Genomic DNA, 25,365 nt, shown 5'->3' on the forward strand with positions numbered 1-25,365 from the left:
TTGGCAAAGATTGGAAGTTTAAGCGATGAGAATGATAACAATAGACTTCCAGCTGACACAATCTGGACTGACAGTCTTTTGGCACATGAAATGTGCAGCGTCTAAGTGATACATTTTGGCAGGGCGAACATAATCAGCGGCATAATTCCAAAGTAGTAAGATTCTTAAATCTTTATAAAGCCTTGGTTGTATCATAACTTAAGGGCCTTGTCCCACTTACGCAATTTTTTTTCAGCGACTTGCCGACACCCGTCATCGGGTAGCAGCAGGTCGCCGAAAATGTTGAAAATGTTGAAAATCCAGCGGCGGCCAGAAAAAGGTACGACTCTTTGGGCCACTACGCACGACCATACATGTCGCGGGGTGACGCCTGTGTGGTCGTGAGTAGTGGCCCAAAGAGTCTTACCTGTTTCTGGTCGCCGCTGGATTTTCAACATTTTCAACGACCTGCTACGACTATGACGGGTGCCGGCAAGTCGCCGAACAAAATATCGTAAGTGGGACAGGCCCTTAAGGCAGCACAATGGCCAACCTAATAGAGTTGCTGCCTCACAGCGCCAGAGACCCGGATTTAAATGCGACTTCAGGTGCTGACCGTGTGGAGTTTACACGTTCTCCCAGTGACCATGTGGATTTCTTCCAGGTGCTCCACTTTCCCCCCACATTGCAAAATTCCCCCTAGTATGTAGAGAGTGGATGGAAAAGTGGGATAACATAGAATTCTTGTTTATTTATTGATTATTTTTGTTTATTAAATTATATATTTACTGTGTTTACAAACCTGTTATGCATTTCGGGACATATGACAATTAAACACTTGACTTTTATGACTGGTGTGAAAGATGGTCGGTGGGGCCTGAAGGGCCTGTGTCCGTGTTCTATCAATGATTCCAAACTAGATTATTGCATCTAATTCTGGTTACTGGTTATTCTGGTAATTCTGGTTTTGGAAGGATATAAATGTCCTAGACAAAAATACAGAATATAATTATTACAATTATTCCATGAATGAAGAATTTTACTTATGAAGACAAATGTGAGAATTGGGGGTAGTTCTGTTTGATAAGAAGAGGTCGGAGAAACTTGCATAGAGTTGATGAGCTAGGTGGCTGCCTTCTAATTTAGTGTGTGTGTGTGGGTGTGTGTTGCTAAAGCGGAGGTTATTGGTAAACTTGAAGGGTCTAGTTGACTATACTGGCTGACTTGTCTTGTTATGCAACCGACTTTAACGTAATCTATACAGGTCCACCACCGATTTTTCCAGCAACTGATGGTCGGGCTCCCTCCATTTTAATCTGGACAAAATCCCCCCTCACAGGAAGTCTCCACAGGAAATGTAGCGCCTAGGCTGGGTGAGGTGGCCGATCTAGACCTCATCGGGATTTTCGTGCCAATAGGCTGGTTGGATTTGCCCCCTGCGGCCGGGGCTCTGGAACTCCGGCCCGGCCTCGGAACTCCGAGTCGGCAGATCCGTTCCCATAGCTGACTTCCGCTGCCGACTTTGCGGGCCGGTAAAGGCAATAGACAATAGGTGCAGGAGTAGGCCATTCGGCCCTTCGAGCCAGCACCGTCATTCAATGTGATTATGGCTGATCAGTACCCCGTTCCTGCCTTCTCCCCATTTCCCCTGACTCCGCTATCTTGGCCCTCCAAGGCCGTGACCTCTGTTGGACCAGCAAAAAGGATCATCAGAAAAGGCTCTGGAACCAATGGTGCAGGAAAATCGGTGGTGGACCTGCGCATGAATTTGTAATGGTTTCAAAGAGTACTCTTATTTTTTCTCTTGCAGTGCCCTTAAAGACAGTCGCTTTCCCCCAATGACGAGGGAAGAGTTACCGCGACTTTTTTGCTCCGTGTCTCTTCTTACCAATTTTGAAGATGTTGGGGATTACTTAGATTGGGAGGCAAGTAATTTTATTGAACATTTCTTGCAAAAATCTGACTCTTTTATAATTTGCCGTCTGAAAATTAATGTAGAATTGCATTCTCCTGAGGTTGTGGCAGCAATTTCAATAATTGGTTCACTCAACCAGTATAATGGAAAAATTGGGGGATTTTGGCAAATAATTTGAAGCCACTGTAGCCCACCTGGGCAGAGTGGGGTGGGGGGGTGGTGAGATAGGGGCCTGGTCTTGTACGGTGGGTGTTTAATTTTGAGTGTTTTAACATGTCATTTGTCCTTCTGTCCAGTACACAGTATTTCGTCCAAAGATCTTTTGTCTGGTGAGCACTTACTGCATACTCCAGACTGCAGTAGATTTTGCCGAGCTTTATTGCAGTGCACTGCTCTCAATTCATCTCTTTTGCAATCTTGGCCTTGCATTTTGGGCTGCCAAAGTCACACTGTTGAAAGGTATGCCAAAGTAAGGATACAGGAGAAAGCCAGCTTGCACCCCACGTTCTAACTTTTTATTGATCATATTGAAATGTCCTCCATCTTAAGATAATTCTTTTCTCCATGTCTCTTAATTCTTTACCCAATAATTATTTATCACAGCATAGAGTGTATATTTTTAATAATTTATCCTATCTTGGTTTTGAAATAAAAATAGAAAATAGGTGCAGGAGGAGGCCATTCAGCCCTTCGAGCCAGCACCGCCCTTGATCCAGATTGGGGTGGGGGGGGGTGTAGTGGAGAATTTCCCACTGCTTTCACTTTAGATTTATTCAGATTTATTACTAAAATTAATAACAATTGGTGAGGGAGCAAATTGTGGCTAAAGTGATGATGATCGGCCGACTGCAAATACAAAAATAAATTTGATTCTATTCAGTGGCTTGAATGTAGGAAAATGTTCAAACTGCTGTCATACCTCTCAAAAGGTTTGCCACCTTCCTTGAAAATTACCACATCCAAAAGTCCTGAAATGTGTTGTAACCTGTTAAATTTGTACCCACCATAGCTAGGAATTCTCCTTTGAACACTCCGTTCAGATATACAACCCTGCCACAGTACTGTGATGGCTCTGATCAAAGTCACTAATGACCATCATATGTGATTGTAACACAGGTAATCTATTTCTCCTGAACCTTCTCAATGTGTTTTTATCATTGACCCACAGCCCTACGTAAACACGTCTTGTTCCAGGTGATGCCTGGCTTGCTTTTTTTTTTATCTGTCCAGTTGTAGCCAAGGTCATTGCCAGCAATGACTTCTATGCCAGCTCAGTACCTTGGCTAGCACTAGATTCTTGGAGAACACCTTTTTTTGAGCAGCTATTTACTGTTCATTGGCATTACTGTCCAAAATATGGTGTCGTTTTTCACATGTTGATGCCACCACCCAGCTCCCCCTCATAAGTTTGTAAAGGATAGGAGCAGAATTTGGCCATTCAGTCCATCGTCTACTCTGCCATTCAATAATGGCTGATCTATCCCTCCCTCCAAACCCCATCCTCCTGCCCTCTCCCCATAATCCCTGACACCCGTACTAATCAAGAATCTATCGGCCTTAAAAATATCCATCGACTTGGCCTCCACAGCCATCAGTGGCACTGAATTCCACAGATTCTCCACCCTCTGACTAAAGAATTTCCTCCTCATCTCCAAACCCCCGACTCCTCAAAGGGTCCCGATGTGAAACATCACCAATTCATGTTCTCCAGAGATGCTGCCTGACCCGCTGAATTACTCCAGCACTGTGTCCATTTGTGTAAACCAGCATCCTTGTTTGTGCTCCCCCTCTCAATTTCTCCTCTTGACCCAGTTGCTGTCGCTACAACGTCAGATTGCTTGTTTGACATATTTGCTCACAGTCGAATTTAACAAGATTGTGTTTTATCCCTATTTTAAATTGTTCCCCACACATTATTTTTTTCATTGCATCTGTTCAAAACTCAACTAAATCATCTTCAACGCTGTAACATTTGATTCCAAGGAGATCAACTGAACAAGTACTCAGTTTTATACTGACATCAGTGAAGTGGTCTATCTTCAGTTTATCTGCCACTGAAGCTCCCATCCAATGGAGCTGGACTTGGCCCGAGTCCTTGCCAGCCTGCACTTGCATGAGCTGGGTGGGTGTAGAGCAGAAATTGAGCTGAGCTGCCACTAACTAATGTCCAGCATAGTCTCAGCAACAACAAGGCCTTGGGTAGTGTACTTAGTTTTAGTTTAGATATACAGTGTGGAAACAGGCCCTACGGCCCACTGAATCTACGCCAACCAACGATCCCCTGTATCCTACACATTATGGGCCAACTAATCGACAAACCTGCATGTCTTTGTAGTGTGGGAGGAAACCAAAGGGCCAGGAGAATTCCCCCGTGGTCACATGGAGAACCGTACAAACTCCGTACAGACAAGCACCGTAATCAGGATCGAACCCAGGTGTCTGGCGCTGTAAGGCAGCAACTCTACCGCTGCGCCACCGTGCTGCCCAACTGGCCCAACTTGATTAGTACGGGTGTCAGAGGTTATGGGGAGAAGGCAGGAGAATGGGTTTAGGAGGGAGAGATAGATCAGCGATAATTGAATGGCGGGTAGACTTGATGGGCTGAATGGCCTAATTCTACTCATCCCTTATGGCCCTGTACTGACAGGACCCTGTCTTGGTATTGGAGCTTCGCCTCCTGCCAAAGCAATTAAGATATATTAACAGATCACATATCTTGAATTTTGCAGCATTAAGTTTGCAAATTTAAGGAAAAAAACCCTATTAAAAATATCCAAAAAGTTTAAAAGACTCCAGAGATGTACAGGGTTGTAGGTAAGTTGGCTTGGGTAAATGTAAAAATTGTCCCCATTGTGTGTAGGATAGTGTTAATGTGTGGAGATTGCAGGTCGGCACAGACCCGGTGGGCCGAAGAGCCTGTTTTTCACGCTGTATCTCTAAATTAATCCCCCCAAAAAACTAAACTAAACATATTCTTTTTGGATTTCCATATTTTCCTCATCTCAAAGCAAAGAATGATTATAAAAATGAACAGAGAATCTGATCCTACACCATGTGATGTCCGGCAATGGGAAAGGAGTGATCAAAACCTGCAGCAGTCACTCAGTCACCATGTCCCAGGATAATTGGTTCCACAGAAGTTCAGTACATAGCTGTGAGCCGTTGAATATTGGCATTTCCTCCTGAACTGCTGACCACAGCCAGTGTGATTTGGCCTATTATCTTGAGATGACGATTTTGATACATTCCTGGTTCTTTGTTCTGCTTTACTTGAACTTACAATCATCCCAAATTCTGGTTAGGTCCTAACTTGCAACAAATCCTGTTCATAAGTCGCAGGAGCAGAATTGGACAATTTGGCCCATCAAGACAACTCCGCCATTCAATCATGGCTGTTCTATTCATCCAGTTCCTCTGTGTTTGGTAATTTACATCTTTGTAATCTCCTCGGAACCATTCTAGATATTTAAGTTGCTCTAATTTTCTCCTATTCATTATTGTTGAATTTAATAGCTGTTATTGGTTGTCACGCCTTCATCTGGCATGGATCTAAACACAGGAATTCTTCCCCACAATTTTAATTTCTCTGTTCCCTCTTCTGAAGAATTCCTTTTAGCCTAGTTTAACCATTGTTTTTCCCTCATCTAACCTCATCTGGCTCAATATTTGTTTATCAAACCCCGCTGCCAACTACTGCGCAACACCTTGAGATGTTGTCCTCTGCTGTAAATAAGAGTTGGATTGCTCTCAATGGGACAGGCTTAGAGAGACATGGGCCAAACGCAGGCAGGTGGGACTAGTGTGAAGGGGCATGTTGGTCGGTGTGGGAAGTTGGCCCGAAGGGCCTGTTTCCACGCTGTATGACTCTGATTGTAGATTAACAAAAAATATAATGAAAGGAAATGTTAGAAAAGGTAATCTAAAGCTTTATGTTGGATTGGAAAGAAAATGGGACTGGATAAAAATAGTGATATTTGTATTCAAGATCTTTGATCAGAATTTGATGAACAATGGGAAAGAACTGATCAAGGTAGGTGATTAAACCAGTGTGTAAAATGAAATCGGTGCTATACAAAAAAATAATCTGACTTCAAATTGGACTCTGAGATTAGAAATGAATTGGGAAATGATAGGATGTCGAGATTAAATTAGATGTGTTAAGATGTTCTAGTGGAAACAGGGATTTAAGTTGTCCTCATATTAAAAGCTCAGATCAAGGTTGAAAGAAGGCCACGGCTGGACAAGGGGTGGAAGTTTGTGACAAATAAGCAGTACTTGAGCCAAGACCCAAAACTAATTGCTCAACCCTTGCTTTATCACAATGCTCCTGGCTGGACAAGATTTGGACACTGAAAGGGATTAGTAATCTTTGATTAGTGCTGAAGAAAAAAATGATAAATGTTTTTGATGTTGATGAATAGTGGACAACAGCTAAATTGGTGTCAAATGCAAGGACCATTCTATCAGGTTAAACAAATTTAGTGGTGTGACTTAGGACATTTGATGGTACCCATCGTACCGATTCAATACAGAGAATCGTGTAGTTACCTATATGAACAAAAAAAAACAAGATGAACCTGCTGCATTCATTGGGAAAACAGCTGGAAGCAGGTAGAAGATGTAAATATATGATTTAATTTAAATGCCTTTGCAGATAGCTATCATAAAGGCAAGCCATATTCTGTTAAAATGAGGCATACAGTACAAGAGGAATAACACCAACTTGTTGCAGACTTCTGCCCCTGTCCCACACCAAACCAACCCTCCAATGACTTTAAAACCTTATAGAACATAGAAAATAGGGGCAAGAGGAGGCCATTTGGCCCTTCGAGCCAGCACCGCCATTCATTGTGATCATGGCTGATCATCCACAATCAGTAACCCGTGCCTGCCTTCTCCCTATATCCCTTGATTCCGCTAGCCCCTAGAGCTCTATCTAACTCTCTTAAATCCATCCAGTGATTTGGCCTCTGCTGCCTTCTGTGGCAGGGATTTCCACAAATTCACAACTCTCTGGGTGAAAAATCTCAGTTGACTCCCCCAACATTGGGAACATTTTTCCTGCATCTAGCCTGTTCTGTCCTTTTATAATTTTATACGTTTCTATCTACTCTTATCCACTCTTTCACTCTGTACAACTTATTGTCGTCCTCCACCCAGGTCTCAACGCAGTGTCCATCCATGAGTTGTGGTCCCTTGCATTTTTACTTCTCCCTCCTATCCCACCATGTCGTCAGTATATTAATCACAGATTTTTACAGCACGGAAATGGCCCTTCGTCCCACTGTGTTCATGCTGACCTTATTGCCCATGCACACACTAATCGTATTTGCCTGCATTAGATCCATATTTTTCTATTCTATGCTGTAAGTGCCTGTCAAAATGTCTCTGAAGTGTAGGGATTGTCTCTCTGATTCCACCGCCTCCAATTTTGGCTTTTTATGCTCCTGTGCCTAGAGACTCTCACTAATTAAACCTTTAATCTTGCTGCCGTTGTGGCCCAACTTCTCTTTTTCAAAATGGTCACAAACCACAATGCTTTATCTTCTGTGTTTCACTCAGGAGATAATTCCTAATCTGCTGAGCATCCCTGAAATTCCTGTTTTAATTTCACCTTTCATCCACTCTATTTAAAGAATTGAAATACTTTATTGCGTTCAAAGTGCTACATAAATAGCACTACGTAAAGAGTCTGAAGAAGGGTCTCTTACAGAAACGTCACCCGTTCCTTCTCTCCAGATGCTGTATGTCCCAGTTACTCCAGCATTTTATGTCTGCCTTCGATTTAAACCTGCATCTGTTATTGGGACTTTTTAAAATTTGGAATAAAATAACAATCAGCTTTAGTCCAATCACATTCTGCATGCATGCAACATCAACTTACAGATAAAATGATTTTGATGAATGTGAATAAAAAGCTAATTCAATTTTTATCAAGTCCCTTTGAGGTTCAAGTGAATTATAAGCAAAAATGAATTAAGCTTTGTTTTTTAGACGCCTGGATTCAAGACGTGCATAGTGGTCTTCCCTGGTATAATTTCTCTAACATGTTTTAGCAATTATAAATTCTGATGACAGGATGTTTCCCTATTTTGAAACATTAAAAAAAAATCTTGTAATAAAGATGCCAGTTTTTGTTGATGAGCTCCCCCCAGTGGTATCCAGCACTGGAAGCCTACATTGTAGTTTCTGTAATCTTTAACTGCTTATAGGTTGCAAATGAATTATCCTTAAATTTTCATTAATCGTAAGCAGATGATAATGGGTGTTGCTATTTAGTTGCTAAGTGAAGATTGTTGCTCTTTCCATTTCCATTTCCATTTCCATCTCCATCTCCATTCCTTCACCTAAAGGGCCTGTCCCACTTACGCGACCTTTACAGGCGGCTGCCGGCACCTGTCATAGGTCGCCGAAATGTTCAACGTGTTGAAAATTCAGCGGCGACCAGAAAGACGCTACGACTCTTTGGAGACCTCTCACGACCATAGGAGACCTCTCACGACCCATACAGGCAACCCCTGGCGACATGTCGCGAGTGACCTCTCACGACAATACAGCCTGTATGGTCGTGAGAGGTCTCCTATGGTCGTGAGAGGTCTCTAAAGAGTCGTAGCGGCTTTCTGATCGCCGCTGAATTTTCAACATGTTGAACATTTTGCCGACCTATGACGGGTGCCGGCAGTCGCCTGTAAAGGTCGCGTAAGTGGGGCAGGCCCTTTTGCGTTTCAGTTCATGTTTGTAGTAAAAATGTTCCTCGTATTAAATTATTCCAGGGCTCTGTTACTATGCCTTCTGCCCCATTTCCAATTCCCTGCTTTTTCTCTCACTCTTTAGGATATTTCTTCAAATTGTTATTGTATTTTCTCTATCAGGATTGGCCTTGCCTTTATTTAATTCCTGAGTCTCTATCGTTGGTATACTGATTGCTCTTTGGTTGGCATTTTAATGAGCGAAGAAGCTATATAGTCACGCGAGATAAAATAAACAGTACCATTGGGGGGAGATTAAGTACTAAAGCCTCGGTTTAATTTTTACCTTCCTCATATTCTAATAAAGCTGCCGATTTCTTCCAGGTGGGTGTACATGGCATTAGAATAGAATTCATCAATGAAAAAGGATCAAAACGCACGGCCACATACCTGCCGGAGGTTGCGAAGGAGCAAGGTCAATGTTGCACTTTATGTACACTCTAACACAGATTTCCCCCTTTCCCAAGTTTAAAAATAATATTCCTTAGTAGCTGCTTTTCTGCATTTAACCAAACTATTGTACTCAATATACTTATTTTAAGAATGTGATTGGGTTGCAACCTGTGGCCTGATGCTCCTTAGCCTGTTTAAAATTTTAAAACATGCATTTAAGGTGTTAGCAATTTAGCCTGGTTTACTCTATGCTATCTTTGTACTTTATTGCAGGTTGGGACCACATTCAAACCATAGATTCCTTGTTACGAAAGGGTGGCTACAAAGCTCCCATCTCTAATGATTTCAGGAAGACCATTAAACTGACCAGGTAGATATATAGCTTTAGACACGCGGACACACCATTTTTTTGTTACTGCAGATGCTGGAATCTTGAGCAAAGCAAAAAAAGCTGGAGTAACTCAGTGGTTTGAGCAGCATCTGTGGAGGGAATGGATAGGTGATATTTTTTGGGTGGGGCTCTTCTTCAGTCTTGAGGAATGGTCTGAAGCAAGGTTCTGACGAATCGTTGCCTATCCATCCCCTGCTTCCTGACCCTCTGAGTTACTCCAGCACTGCATTTTGTTTATTTAAATAAATCTGCTTTTAAATGTACAACACAACATTTAGTTTACTAACTGCGTAACAATTATAACATGCTGTAAATTCACCGACTCTGCAAATATCTCCTTTCAACTTGTGTATTTGATTAGTCGATTTAGATTATCATATAAGCCATTCCAAATCTGATAGCATTTGACTTCATCGGTTCTGATTCACATCAGACAGATGTTGAACAGTAGGCAAATCTTCCATTACAAATCCCCTACTCCAGTAATATGTGACTAAAATGTACTTTTAAAAGTTTGACATTTGAGATATTTATTATTTCCATAAAATGGAGGCACCAGTACATCATGTCAAAAAACTTGGGACACTGAGTTTCATTGTCTAAACGTCCAATCTTCTTATGACAATAACACTTCTAAATGCATGTTTATTTTGTGGGCAACGATGGTGCTAAATAGTTTTTGTATTTTCATCTATCGGGGTGGGTCATCCATCTCTTGTGACTGGTCAAAGGGTTGGCAAATGGGATGGAATGTGAAAATTTTATTTTGAGAGGGAAAATGGAAAAGCATTGTCTCAATTGTGAGACATTGCCGGCCTCTGGAATGTAGAGGAATCTGGGTTATTTCCAAAAGATTATTGTACAAATACAGCAAATAATTAGGAAAGTTAACCGTGTTGTCGTTTCTCGCGAGGGGAATGCACAAAAATGAAACTTGATGCTTCATTGGTGTAGAACATTGGTGAGACCATACTGGAATACCGTTTTGTTTTGTGTTGAGAAGGTTGTAATGGCACTGGTGGTGGTTCAGTGAAGATTGACTAGATTCCTATTGCCAATGTTGCCTTATGATGAAAGTTAAAACGGGGTAGGCTTGTACCCAGTGGGGTTTAGGTAAGTGAGGTCTATTTGCATTATTGAAACAAGATCCTATGTGGCCTTGGTAAGGTGGACGGAGCGAGAATATATCCTCATGGGAGAATCTAGAACCAAGATCTCCAACGATAAGATTCACCCATGATCATCAAATGAAAACAACAACCTTTGACGCAAGTTTTTGGAGCACTGTTCCTCAAATGGTGATGGAAAGTTGTGCCTTTGTACGTTTTTAAAGGGGTAGGGAGATCCTTGATGATACGCGAGTGAAAGATAACAGCAGGAATGCAGAACTAAGGTTATGGTCAAATCAGTGTCAATGTTCAACAGTTCCCGGCTGAATCTTTGTGGAACCAATCATTCTGGGGTGTGATGACTGACTGATGCCAGTGTTTTGGACACTCCATTCCGTAGTCCGATCAACTATGATCTTACTGACTGGCAGAGCCGGCACTTTGAGTAGCCAACACTGCCAAATTAATATGTTTGTACAGCTTGTACAATACTCATTTACAATTGACATAAATCCAAAACTAGATACAAACTGGGCGTCAAGGATATGGCGCATGAAAAGATTTATCTACAGTTGTAAGATCATAAAACATTAAGGCATAGGTTCAGAATTAGGCTATTTGGTTCATCAAGTCTGTGCCGCTATTCGATCATTGCTGATCTATTTTTCCCTCTCATCCCTTCTCCACATGAACTTTGATGCCTTTGACGTACTATTGCAGCTGTGTTTAGAAACAAAGTACGTTTCCAAGTTACTTTTTAGCATAAAAATCATTAATGATCACTTCATTTTAAGCACTTTGGAAAAGGATTAGTGTTGAGAAAATATAACATACAGGGATGTTCTTATTAATTTGAGTTCTGTGAAACTGATGATAGTAGAGAGGTTGGTGACTGGGAGGTAGTTATGTTTTATTTTTAAAGTTACGTTGCTGAGGATAAAGCTGGTGAGGAGTGAGGTGACAGCAAATATACTACAGATGCTGCTTTAGCACCTGGAGTACTCCACACCTGGAGTAGTCCACACCTGGAGTATTGTGTGCAGTTTTGGTCCCCTAATTTGAGGAAGGACATTCTTGCTATTGAGGGAGTGCAGCGTAGGTTTACAAGGTTAATTCCCGGGATGGCGGGACTGTCATATGCTGAGAGAATGGAGCGGCTGGGCATGTACACTCTGGAGTTTAGAAGGATGAGATGGGGATCTTATTGAAACATAAAAGATTATTAAGGGTTTGGACACGCTAGAGGCAGGAAACATGTTCCCAATGTTGGGGGAGTCCAGAACCAGGGGCCACAGTTTAAGAATAAGGGGTAAGCCATTTAGAACGGAGACGAGGAAAAACTTTTTCACACAGAGTTGTGAGTCTGTGAATTTGGGAGGCCGGTTCTCTGGATACTTTCAAGAGAGAGCTAGATTGGGCTCTTAAAGATTGTGGAGTCAAGCGATATGGGGAGAGGGCAGGAACGGGGTGCTGATTGTGGATGATCAGCCATGATCACATTGAATGGAGATGCTGGCTCAAAGGGCCGAATGGCCTACTCCTGCACCTATTGTCTATTGTCTGTACCGCAGATAGACACAAAATACTGGAGCAACTCAGCGGGCCAGGCAACCTCTGGAAAAAAGGAATAGGTGACGTTTGTGGTTTGAAGCCTTCTTCAGACTCAAGACTGGTTCCGATCTGAAATGTCAGCTATTCCTTTTCTCCAGAGATGCTGCCTGACCAGCTGAGTTGCTGTCGCATTTCGTGTCTTGGCAGTCAAAACGTAATTTTTGATTAGAATTTCATGTAGGCAGTTAAGTCACTTGGGAATCCTGATATGCATTCGCTGCAATTAGCCAGTGAAAAGGAGCTTCATGCTGTGGAAACGGACTGGTCAAAAAGATTAAACAGAGTTGGCACAATCTACTTAAAGAGGAAGTCCTTTGTTCTTACGATGGCTTGCAAGGCTGTTCCTATATCACGATGGTACCTGTGGTAGACACAAAATGCTGGAGTAACTCAGCGGGGCAGGCAGCATCTCTGGAGAGAAGAAATGGGTGACGTTTCGGGTCGAGACCCTTCTTCAGACTGAAGACAGACTCAACCCGAAACGTCACCCATTCCTTCTCTCCAGAGATGCTGCCTGCCCCGCTGAGTTACTCCAGCATTTTGTGTCTACCTTTGATTTAAACCAGCATCTGCAGTTCCGTCCTGCACTGAAAGATCACTGCTTTGGTTGACCATATAGCTTCATTTCAAAATGTGGCAAAACTGCAGATGCTAGTGTGCACTGAAGATAAACACCGGATGCTGGAGTAATTCAGTGGGACAGGCAGCATCTCCGGAGAGAAGGAATGGGTGACTTTTTGCGTCTGAAGAAGGGTGTCGACCCGAAACGTCACCCATTCCTTCTCTCCACAGATGCTGCCCGTCCCGCTGAGTTACTCCAGCATTTGATGTCTATCTCAGCTTCATTTCAAATTATTCTGCCAAATGTAGCAGTTCATTCTGAGTGTTGTGCTCTGAGCAGCATCATGGATTAATTGTAGATCAATTAATCTAGAATATAAATTTCCAGCCAAGGATTTGCTTGTCCTTGCTTGATTCACAGGGAGTTGCTTTTATTGAATCAATTGAATATATTAATAAAGACATTTTGACTAATTTTGGGATGTTTTGTTAAAGTCTTACAACAAGGTCCAAGCATAACTGCACTGCATTCCAAACAAGATGGGTGTTTTACTGAACATGCGCACACTAGGAACCTGGTAAATAGTCCTGCTTTTATTCATTGCAATGGTAGGATTCAGGTGGAGCAGAGTGATATCAATGTTGAATGTTCTTTAGTCTTCACAATTGGTTTACCATGAATTCCTATGTGTCCCACTTACGCGATTTTTTTCGACACCCGTCATAGTCGCAAGCAGGTCGCCGAAAATTTTTCAACATGTTAAAAATCCAGCGGCGACCAGAAAAAGGCACGACTCTTTGGGCGACTACTCACGGCCATGCAGGCGTCGCCCCGTGCATGCGTTGTGCCGAATGCATGGTGCATGTTTTTGCTCCCTGTTTGTTTTTCATGCATGCCCAAATCCGTTGCAAGAATGCTCATTTACTCTGGAGTTCACATCTGGAGTTGTGGCGTTCATAGATTTGCCGGCTGTTGCATTTTCTGCCATGTCATAAGGTCTTAAGCGATAGGAGCAGAGTTAGGCCATTTGGCCCATCAAGTCTACTCCGCCATCCAATCATGGCTGATCTATCTCTCCCTCCTAACCCCATTCTCCTGCCTTCTCCCCATAACCTCTGATACCCGTACTAATCAAGAACCTATCTATCTCTGCCTTAAAAAATATCCATTCACTTGGTCTCCACAGCCTTCTGTGGCAATGAATTCCACGGGTTCACCACCCTCTGACTAAAGAAATTCCTCCTCATCTCCTTCCTTAAGGAACGTTGTTTTTATTCTGAGGCTATGACCTCTGCTCCTGGAGTCTCCCACTAGTGAAAACATCTTCTCCACATTCACTCTATCTAGGCCTTTCATGTGATAACTCCGTTTGTGGTGTTGTCCTCAGCTGGCCTCTGTTGTTCTCAGCTGGCCTCTGTGTTCTCAGCTGGCCTCTGTGTTCTCAGCTGGCCTCTGTTATCCTCAGCTGGCCTCTGTTGTTCTCAGCTGGCCTCTGTTGTCCTCAGCTGGCCTCTGTTGTCCTCAGCTGGCCTCTGTGTCCTCAGCTGGCCTCTGTTATCCTCAGCTGGCCTCTGTTGTCCTCAGCTGGCCTCTGTTGTCCTCAGCTGGCCTCTGTGTCCTCAGCTGGCCTCTGTTATCCTCAGCTGGCCTCTGTTGTCCTCAGCTGGCCTCTGTTATCCTCAGCTGGCCTCTGTTGTCCTCAGCTGGCCTCTATGTCCTCAGCTGGCCTCTGTTGTTCTCAGCTGGCCTCTGTTGTCCTCAGCTGGCCTCTGTGTTCTCAGCTGGCCTCTGTTGTTCTCAGCTGGCCTCTGTTGTTCTCAGCTGGCCTCTGTTGTCCTCAGCTGGCCTCTGTGTTCTCAGCTGGCCTCTGTTGTTCTCAGCTGGCCTCTGTTGTCCTCAGCTGGCCTCTGTTGTCCTCAGCTGGCCTCTGTTGTCCTCAGCTGGCCTCTGTTGTTCTCAGCTGGCCTCTGTGTTCTCAGCTGGCCTCTGTTGTTCTCAGCTGGCCTCTATGTTCTCAGCTGGCCTCTGTTGTCCTCAGCTGGCCTCTGTTGTCCTCAGCTGGCCTCTTGTCCTTAGCTGGCCTATATTGTCCTTAGCTGGCCTATATTTTATTTAAACATGTTACCAGGCAGCCACATTTCCGACATCGGGTTACGAACTGTTTACTTTAGACTTTAGAGATACAGCGTAGAAACAGGCCTTTCGGTCCACCAAGTCCGCGCCGATCAGCGATCACCCCGTACATGAGGGACAATTTACAATTTTACCAAAACCTACAAACCTGTACATCTTTGGAGTGTGGAAGTAAACCGGAGCACCTGGAGAATCCCCACGCAGGTGACAGGGAGAACGTACAAACAGAACCTGTAGTCAGGATTGAACCTGGGTCTCGGACGCTGTGAGGCAGACCGCTGTGCCATCTTGTCTTCATGGTTCATGTCTCCATGTCACAGGCATGGAATGCTACCTGGGGAGGAACTACATGAAAATGATTAATTCTCACCATGCAATTCAAAGGGATCACCTTATTCAGTCTGAAGAACATTTACAATTCTTCAGGTTGCAGATCATAGTCCTACTGCACTAACACAGGCCCTTTGTCTCAACTCTTCCACGCTGACCAAGATACTCCAAGAATTGGGCCATGTCCATCTAAACCTCTCCTATCCATGTACCTGTCCAAGTGTCTTTTACATGGTGTCATTCTGTTTGCATTTTCCAGTAAATTGTCACACCATGGCTTACTTAAAGAGGAAAAAAAAGGGACATATTTTGGTTGAGATATTCATGTGTCAAGAAACAGAATTAAAGTTGGAATGGTCAGACACATCATGCAACGGTGAAAGCAACAGGTGTCCTAAATTTTCTGAGGCGCAACTTTCATCATTGTTCAACTTCTGTCAAGGAGAAGCTATACTTCACCCTGGTTAGACCTCATTTGGACTACGCAGTTGCAGCATGGGACCCATGCACAAATAAAAACATTTCATCTTTCTTCCCAAAAACCCTTTCTGGCTTAAGTCCTCCCTCCACCACCTCCAGTTTAAATTCCATTTGGAATATTTTGGAGGACCAAGAAACCAAGAAAGTTTCAGGTTGATTCTTAGTTGAGGTTTGGAGCATAGCAATCACAAGACGTCAAATGCCCCAGTAATTATCATAAGCTGTGCAATAAAAGAAATGACCTTGTTGAGGTACCATTATAAACTCTGTTTGCTTGTTCTTGTTGACATAGCAGTAAATCCTTTTTGCCTTTTCGCAACAAACATGGTTTCTATGTATCGTGACTTCATTCGTACTTTCAAACCTTTGTTTATAGGTATTAAACTTGCAACTGATAATTAATGTTAAATTTTACCTGCAGAGTTTTTTTGTTTAGTTCCGAGGTACAGCATGGAAACAGGCCCATCGGCCAACCGACTTCACACCGACCTTTGATAATCCATTCACACTAGTTCTGTTATCCCACTATCTCATCCACTCCCTACACACTTGGGGCAATTTGCAGAGGCCAATTAACTTACAAACGCACATGTCTTTGGGTTATGGGAGGAAACTGGAGAACCCAAGCAGTCACAGGGAGAACGTGAAAACTCCACACCGACAGCACCCGAGGTCGGGATCGAACCTGGGTCGGTGGCACTGTGAGACTGCAGGCCTACCCGCTGCGCCATTGTGCTGAGAGTTGTATGAATATACAAGATGTTTTCAATATTGCTTAAAAATTCTTCTGTAAAACATTTCAATTGACCATGTATCAATGTGAAATGTATAACTGCAGGCCCATAACATGCGGGTGTTGCCGTAAATATTCACCTTCTCGGACTTTTAGAAATAGAACATAGAAAATAGGGGCAGGAGTAGGCCACTCGGCCCTTCGAGCCAGCACTGCCATTGAATATAATCATGGCTGATCGTCCAAAATAGTATCCCGTTCCGGCTTTTTCCCCATATCCCTTGATTCCCTTTGCCCTGACAGCTAAATCTAACTCTTTCTTGAAAACATCCAGTGAATTGGCCTCCACTGCAATCTGTGGCAGAGAATTCCATGTACGAACTCCACACAAACAGCACCCGAGGTTGGGATCTAACCTGGGTCTCTGGTGTTGGGAAGCAGCAGCTGCAGCAGATGCACCACTGTACTGCCCTAAACGTTGTCACTAATAAGCCGGTTCAATCTTAACATTCATACATCCATCAGACATTTTAGGAGCGAGATCGGTCACAGACTTTAAAAAGCAGGAAAATGTGAGGAAAATATTAATTTTACAACACCAATTGATCTTGTAATTACACACGTTATCAAGACTTTTCATATTCTCATTCATCTATCTTCTCCTTGTGTTTCTCCTCATTGTAGTTGTGAAGCTTTAGGATTTAATGCTGGCTCCACGTTTAGGATAAGAATGAAATACAAAATTACTAATATAACCATATAACAATTACAGCACGGAAACAGGCCATCTCGGCCCTACAAGTCCGTGCCGAACAATTATTTTCCCTTAGTCCCACCTGCCTGCACTCATACCATAACCCTCCATTCCCTTCTCATCCATATGCCTATCCAATTTATTTTTAAATGATACCAACGAACCTGCCGCCACCACTTCCACTGGAAGCTCATTCCACACCGCTACCACTCTCTGAGTAAAGAAGTTCCCCCTCATGTTACCCCTAAACTTCTGTCCCTTAATTCTGAAGTCATGTCCTCTTGTTTGAATCTTTCCCTATTCTCAAAGGGAAAAGCTTGATCACATCAACTCTGTCTATCCCTCTCATCATTTTAAAGACCTCTATCAAGTCCCCCCTTCCTGGAACTAATGAAGTTCCAGGAAGGAGCACACACACACACACAATTATAAATAGCAATCGTTTTCAAGTGCTGCTTTCCATCTTTAGTTTAGTTCAAAGATGCTGCTCAGAAACAGGCCCTTCGACCCACTGAGTCCGTACCAACCAACGATCCCTGCACATCAACACAATCCTACACACACGAGGGATAATTTACAATTATACCAAGCCAATTAGCCTACAAACCTGTACGTCTTTGGAGTGTGGGTGGGAACCGGAGATCCCGGTGAAAACACACGCAGGTGAATGTACAAACTCTGTACAGACAGCACCCGTAGTCAGGATCGAACATGGGTTTCTGGCACTACAAGGCAGCAACTCTACCACTGCACCACCTTGCTGCCCCTGTAGAAACACTGCTGAGCAAGTCAGCTTATCTATCAGCCGTGGCATTGAATGCAATATTTTCCTACTCAACATTCACACTATGGTCTATAATGTGCCACTTTTGGATGCAGAGTCACTCTGCAAACTTCAGATAGAGGAAGGGAATACAGTTAAAGCATGTCGGGTGAAAGCAAGTGGGAGGAGAGTTATGAGGAAAAACATAAAACCAATACTTTCCACTGTTTTCTCCAAGTACAGTTTACTCCACATTGTTTCATGCTCATTACAATCACAGAATGAATTAACTGCAAAGGTCAAGACAAAGGATTTTGGACACTATTGCATTACTTTCAATATTCCAGCCCAGCCAAAGCTCAGTTAGATATTGGCTGCTAGTCAATTATCCAAATGTAAATACATTATATAAACACAAAATGCTGGAGTAACTCAGCGGGACAGGCAGCATCACTAGAGAGAAGGAATGGGCCCTTCCGCCCAACTATCACTCATACACTATGTTATCCCAGTTTGGCATCCTACACACGAGGGGGAATTTACAGAAGCCAATTAAACTACATACCTTAGGAATGTGGGAGGAAACTGGTGCACCATGAGGTAGCCCATGCGGTCGGTACAGACTCCGTACAGACAGCACCCGTGGTCAGGATTGAACCCAGGTCTCTGGCGCAGTAAGGCAGCAACTCTACCGCTGCGCCACCGTGCCTTGAGTGGTCGAACATGTCTCCTCTGTTTCAGTTGATGTTGAATCAGTTGTTCATTTTCATCAACCAATTTCACAAATTGGATAATGGAAATGTATCAATAGTTCTGAGAGTTGTGGACCAGAAACACCTACAGAGGAGCAAATCTTGCTGCCAGGAATTGTCCGTTCCCATAGTTTAGCCGCTCAGTCCGCAGTAATTATCAGAATTGTGATCTTGTATTGTAGAAGGTGGTAGTATGAGACATACTGGGGTCAGGTGGAACTGTACTGCTCTGACACTGGAGTCTTAACGCTAGAGTTAACTCGGCAATGCAGCAGGGTGAGGAAACTTAAGAATGGCGTCCCTCAGGGCTCAGTGCTGGCACCAATGCTGTTCAACATCTACATCCATGACCTGCCTGCAACCCAGTCAAAGAAGTATGGCTATGCTGAGGACCTGGCCATCCTACTCAGTAAAGCCGTCCTGGGAAGCAGCAGAAGAGGGCCTCTGAAGACATGAACATCCTGTCTTCATACCTGAGGAACTGGCGCCTCAAGCTCAGCATGGGTAAAGCAACATCTTCAATGTTCCACCTCAACAACAGGGAAGCGACCCGCGAGGTGAACGTCATGGTGGATAACGCCCGGTTACGGTCCAAGCCCGTCCCCACGTACCTCGGTGTGAAGCTCGACAGAACGTTGTCATTCAAACAACACCTGGAAGGTGCCAAGGCAAAGACAAGTGCCCGTGCCACACTGATACGCCGTCTAGCCCGGCACCACATGGGGAGCCACGACGAAGACACTGCGCATGTCCACAGTGGCCCTGGTGTTCTCAGCCGCCAAGTACTGCGCCCTGGTTTGGTGCCATATTACAGGCATGACATTTCTCCGTGGATCCACAGATTTTGAGGTTCGGTGGGTCATCGCCGCCGTGACCCCATCGTCGCGAGGCTTCACTGCTATTGACGCCGCACTTCACGGCCTCCGTGGTGCCCAGCCGCGGGCGTCGTTAGCTGCTTCGTCCGACCCGGGCTTCTACTCGCGAGGCACCGGCCGGGGTTCTACGCGGCGATCCAGGAGGCATCAAAGGGGGCGCTGCTCTGGCAGCAGCCATGTCAGCAGCGCGTTAGTTTTTTCAACTTTTTTTTTTTTTTAGTATATTTTAAAGTATGTGTTTGATGTTTCTCGGTGTCTTTTGTGTGGGTGGTGGTGTGGGGGGGTAAGGGGTAAACCGCTTTGGTCGCCTCCCCCGTGGCCTAACATCAAGGATCGGCGCGGCCTTTCCCGGAGACGCGCCCGGGGCTTCAGCGGCGGGCGCAGCGTGGACTCTCGGCGTGGAGCGGGCGAGCCCTCGCTGGGGCTCGCTGGAGGGGAGCGCTCCGTTTCGCTGGCCCGGGGCAGCCGGCAGCCTGAAGTCGCAGCCTGAAGCCGCGGTCTGCAGAGCTCCAGCTGGTGCGGCGTCTACAGCTCGGGATCCCTCGTGGGGGACCCGGGGGGGGGAAGAAGAAGCCACCACTGCCGGCCCGCGGCCAACTTCTACCGCGGGCCCGGCATGAACTTAACATCACCCCTGGAGGGGAGCTTCGACCGCCGGCCCTGCAGTCTACGGTGCTTCTGGCTGCGGCGGAGACTTTAAATCTCGACCGCCGGCCTGCGGCCTACAACAACTTAAAGCCGTGGTCTCCGGTGAGGAAGAGCCGATCCTGGACTGACTCTGGACTCTGGTCCTGTCCACGGGGGGGAAATGGAGGAGGACTGGCCAAATTTTGTGCCTCCCGGCGGCGGTGGGGCCTCCCGGCGGCGGTGGGGCCTCCCGGCGGCGGTGGGGCCTCCCGGTGGCGGTGGGGCCTCCCGGCGGCGGTGGGGCCTCCCGGCGGCGGTGGGGCCTCGCGGCGGCGGTGGGGCCCCGCGGCGGCGGTGGGGCCTCGCGCGGCGTGGTCGGGCGTTGTGGGGTGCCCTCCCGCGGCGGGTGGGGCCTCCGGGCGGATGGGCCCGTGTGCGGCGTGGTGTGCCTCGCGGCGGCGGTGGGGCCTCGCGGCGGCGGTGGGGCCTCGCGGCGGCGGTGGGGCCTTGCCGAATTTCAAAATCTATCTCTTTCTCTTCAGTTTTTTCCTGTCTCATGTCTGATATTAGAAAGCTGGATTTAACTAAAGTGAATAAATCACGTAGTTCAGACATGATGCATCTTGCATTCCTGTGGGGAAATAAGGGTGGAATTTATAGTCATAGTCATGCGGCATTGAAACAGGCCCTTCGGCCCATATCCCTCCAAATCTTTCCTATCCATGTACCTCTAAATGTTGTTCTTGTACTTTCTTCAACTACCTCCTTGGGTAGTTCATTCCATTTACCTACCACCCTCCGAGTGAAAACGTTACTCCTTAGGCTCCTATTAAATCTTTCCCCTCTCATATTAAACTTGTATCCTCTGGTTCTCTATTTCCCCTTTCTGAGTAAAAGACATTCCCCTCATGGTCTTGTACACCTCTGTATTATCACCCCTAATCTTCCAGCACTCCGACGAATAAAGCCCCAGCTCCTCCCTATAGCTCAGCCATTCAAGTCCTGGCAGCATCCTTGTAAATCTCCTCTGCACTCTTTCCTTCTTAACAACATCTTCCCGAGAGCAGGGTGACCAAAACTGAGCATAGTACTTCAAATGCGCCCTCACTAAAGTCTTGTACAACTGTGGCATAACATGCCATCTTCCGTACTCGATACCCTGACTAATGATGTACAGTTACTGTCTAATCTTTCAAACATTCGTAGACAGTTTACTTTCCATTATTATTCTCACAAGTACTGATGTACAGTGAAACGTTTTTGTTGGCGTGCTGTCCAGTCAAACAAGAGACTATTCATGAATACAATCAAGCTGTCCACAATGCGCAGATATAACGTTTAGTGCAGGATGCACAGTGCCCTCCGTAATGTTTGGGACAAAGACCCATCATTTATTTATTTGCCTCTGTACTCCACAATTTGAGATTTGTAATAGAAAAAAAATCACATGTGGTTAAAGTGCACGTTGTCAGATTTTAATAAAGGCCATTTTTATACATTTTGGTTTCACCATGTAGAAATTACAGCAGTGTTTATATATAGTCCCCCCATTTCAGGGCACCATATTGTTTGAAACACAGCAATGTCATGTAAATGAAAGTAGTCATGTTTAGTATTTTGGTGCATATCCTTTGCATGCAATGACTGCTTGAAGTCTGCGATTCATGGACATTACTAGTTGCTGGGTGTCTTCTCTGGTGATGCTCTGCCAGGCCTGTATTGCAGCCATCTTTAGCTTATGCTTGTTTTGGGGGCTAGTCCCCTTCAGTTTTCTCTTCAGCATATAATGCTCAATTGGGTTCAGATCGTGTGATTGACTTGGCCACTCAAGAATTGACCATTTTTTAGCTTCGAAAAACTAATTTGTTGCTTTAGCAGTATGTTTGGGATCATTGTCTTGCTGTAGAATGAACCGCCGGCCAATGAGTTTTGAGGCATTTGTTTGAACTTGAGCAGATAGGATGTGTCTATACACTTCAGAATTAATTATGCTACTACCATCAGCAGTTGTATCATCAATGAAGATAAGTGAGGCAGTACCTTCAGCAGCCATACATGCCCAGGCCATAACACCCCACCACCGTGTTTCACAGATGAAGTGTTATGCTTTGGATCTAGAGCAGTTCCTTCTCTCCTCCATACTTTGTTCTTGCCATCACTCTGATATAAGTTAATCTTTGTCTCATCTGTCCACAAGACCTTTTTTCCAGAACTGTGGTTGCACTTTTAAGTACTTCTTGGCAAACTGTAACCTGGCCATCCTATTTTTGCGGCTAACCAGTGGTTTGCATCTTGCAGTGTAGCCTCTGTATTTCTGTTCATGAAGTCTTCTGTGGACAGTGGTCATTGACAAATCCACACCTGACTCCTGAAGAGTGTTTCTGATCTGTCGGACAGGTGTTTGGGGATTTTTCTTTATTATAGAGAGAATTCTTCTGTCATCAGCTGTGGGGGTCTTCCTTGGCCTGCCAGTCCCTTTGCGATTAGTAAGCTCACCAGTGCTCTCTTTCTACTTAATGATCTTCCAAACAGTTGATTTTGGTAAGCCTAAGGTTTGGCTGATGTCTCTAACAGTTTTATTCTTGTTTCTCAGTCTCATAATGGCTTTTTTGACTTTCATTGGCATAATTTTGGTCCTCATGTTGATAAACACCAATAAAAGTTTACAAGAGTGATGGAAAGGCTGGAGGGAAGACTTGGTGTTGAGGAGGCAATTAAACAATTAGGGCAATTAAACACACCTGAGCAATTACAAACTCCTGTGAAGCCATGTGTCCCAAACATTATGGTGCCCTGAAATGGGGGGACTATGTATAAACACAGCTGTAATTTCTATATGGTGAAACCAAAATGTATAAAAATGGCCTTTAATAAAATCTGACAATGTGCACTTTTACCACATGTGAATTTATTTCTATTACAAATCTCAAATTGTGGTACAGAGGCAAATATATAAATGATGGGTCTTTGTCCCAAACATTATGGAGGGCACTGTATCAATGAAGTCCAATTAAAGTTAGTTCCACGGTCTCCTGTAAGTGATGGGTTAGGACCACACTCTAGCTGATGAGAGGACCAGTTGCCTGATACCAGCTGGGAAGAACTGGTCATGATTCTGGAGGTATGTGGGAATATTGGGGAAGGAGACCAAAGTCTAAGAAATGGAGAATTTACAAATGTTACAACGAAAGATGGAAGGATAAAGTTAGTGATTTCAGGTGAGCCAGTTAATGGTAGGGAAACATAAAAAGTGAATAAGTTAACAAAGCCTCTGAGTCTGCACATTCACAAGCCTTGTCCATTTACCGCAGGTTCATGACGGAAGTTGAGTGAATGTGGTTTATTCTGGAGTGGGGGCAACGAAGGTTGACCTCAAACCTCGAGGACCCTTGCAGACAGCCGCAGCAGCAACAGGTCTGAATCTTGCTCCTCATTCATAGCTTAGGAGCTTGGGTACTCTGCCATTTACATTGCCACCTTAAGTGCGAAGGTCAGCTCAGAGAACAATTGCCTTCTGGAAGGTAGACACAAAATGCTGGAGTAACTCAGCGGGTGAGGCAGCATCTCTAGAGAAAGGGACTGGGTGACGTTTCGGGTCAGGACCCTTCTTCAGATTGATGTCTGGGGAGGGGGCAGGACAACGATAGAATGTAGGCGGAGACAGTAAGGCTAGTGGGAGAACTGGGAAGGGGATGGAGAGAGAAAGCAAGGGCTATCGGAAATTAGAGAAGTCAACGTTCATACCGCTGGGGTGTAATCTACCCAAGGGAAATATGAGGTGCTGTTCCTCCAATTTGCGCTGGGCCTCACTCTGACAATGGAGGAGGCCCAGGACAGAAAGGTCAGATTGGGAATGGGAGGAGGAATTGAAGTGCTCCTGCAAAATTGCCTTGTGGAAACCAAACCAGAAGAGGATCACCGTTCCGTTTAGTTTATTGTCACGTATACCGAGGTACAGTGAAAAGCTTTTTGTTGCGTGCTAACCAGTCAGCAGATAGACAATACATGATCCATTGACAGTGTATAGATTCATGATAAGGGAATAATGTTTAGGGAGGGCGTTAACAGTCTTCATGGGGTGGATTTTGCAGTTGATAATGAGCTACTCGGGCATCTCAATGACGTGCCCGGTAGGTTGAACGGATTCCATAACCGCCTTGCTCTCACTTAAACATGCAACCACCACACTAGCATGTAACGCTGGAGCAACGGATAAGACCCACCAATTGTTGCTACTACTTTTCCCTGCCCCCCCCCCCCCCCCCCCCCCCACTTTAAGGAGTTGCCCAGTCTCTTAAACATGAACCATTTTTCTTACCTATCGTACACAGTGAAAACCTAAACTTCACTGCCATTGAATTAGGGTAAATGTATTCTGCACCTACCTTTTCTTCTCCCGTCTTTCCCATTTTGGAGTCCCTGACAGAGTTCATTACTCAAGCGGATGGACTCTACATCTGAACTTCAGAATGTACAGGGCGTGTTGTTCCAGCGTTTGGGACAATATCCCAGATGTCAGTTTTAAGTACAATCCACATTTTCTTCAGGCACCACAGTTGTGTTTTCTATCTCTACGAATCAATCTCAGTTAAACAACCTCCTGATCTACTTATTATTCTTGATCTACTTGAAGTGGCAACGAGTGTAATGCTGGAGTTAACCATGAGGGTCTGCATTGCTTTGTATGGAATCCAAGGTTACTATTTCTAACTCGCTTATTTCTAACTGTGGCTGTTTTCCCTCCAGTTTTGGTTGCATTTCATTCTGGTCTCCCTCTCCTTGATCTGAGAGGCAAGGCGCCATTTGAGGTTCGCTCTTATGACTGTGAAGCCATGAGCCCGGCCATTATAAAAGTCCCACAGCATTCTCCATGTACCGAGACAGCGCGGAAACAGGCCCTACGGCCCACTGAGTGCGCCGACCAGCGATCCCCGCACATTAACACGACACGACGTGCACCCGGGACAATTTACATTTATACCAAGCCAGTTAACCTACCAACTTGCACGTCTTTGGAGTGTGGGAGGTAACTGGATCTCCCGGGGAAAACCCACGCAGGTCACGGGGAGAACGTACAAACGCCGTACAGACAGCGCCCGTAGTGAGGATGGAATCCAGGTCTCTGGTGATGTGGGGCAGCGACTCTACCGCTGTGCCACCGTGCCACCCGTGTTTATGTTACTTTCCTGCACTAGTAACATTTCCTGCT

General features: G+C 44.9%; 1 protein-coding gene across 2 annotated transcripts in view; it reads left to right on the top strand.

Moving 5' to 3' along the window:
* The window catches only part of ammecr1 (AMMECR nuclear protein 1), a 110,104-nt gene that overhangs the window by 72,078 nt on the left and 12,661 nt on the right, over positions 1-25,365 (top strand). For both annotated transcript variants that reach the window (XM_033030809.1, XM_033030810.1), the window contains 3 exons: positions 1,790-1,904; positions 8,968-9,058; positions 9,310-9,406. In XM_033030809.1, the coding sequence (XP_032886700.1) occupies positions 1,790-1,904; positions 8,968-9,058; positions 9,310-9,406 (303 nt within the window). The remainder of the gene's footprint in view (positions 1-1,789; positions 1,905-8,967; positions 9,059-9,309; positions 9,407-25,365) is intronic.

This window comes from Amblyraja radiata, chromosome 12 (assembly GCF_010909765.2).
Source record: "Amblyraja radiata isolate CabotCenter1 chromosome 12, sAmbRad1.1.pri, whole genome shotgun sequence".
Classification (NCBI taxonomy): Eukaryota; Metazoa; Chordata; class Chondrichthyes; order Rajiformes; family Rajidae; genus Amblyraja; species Amblyraja radiata.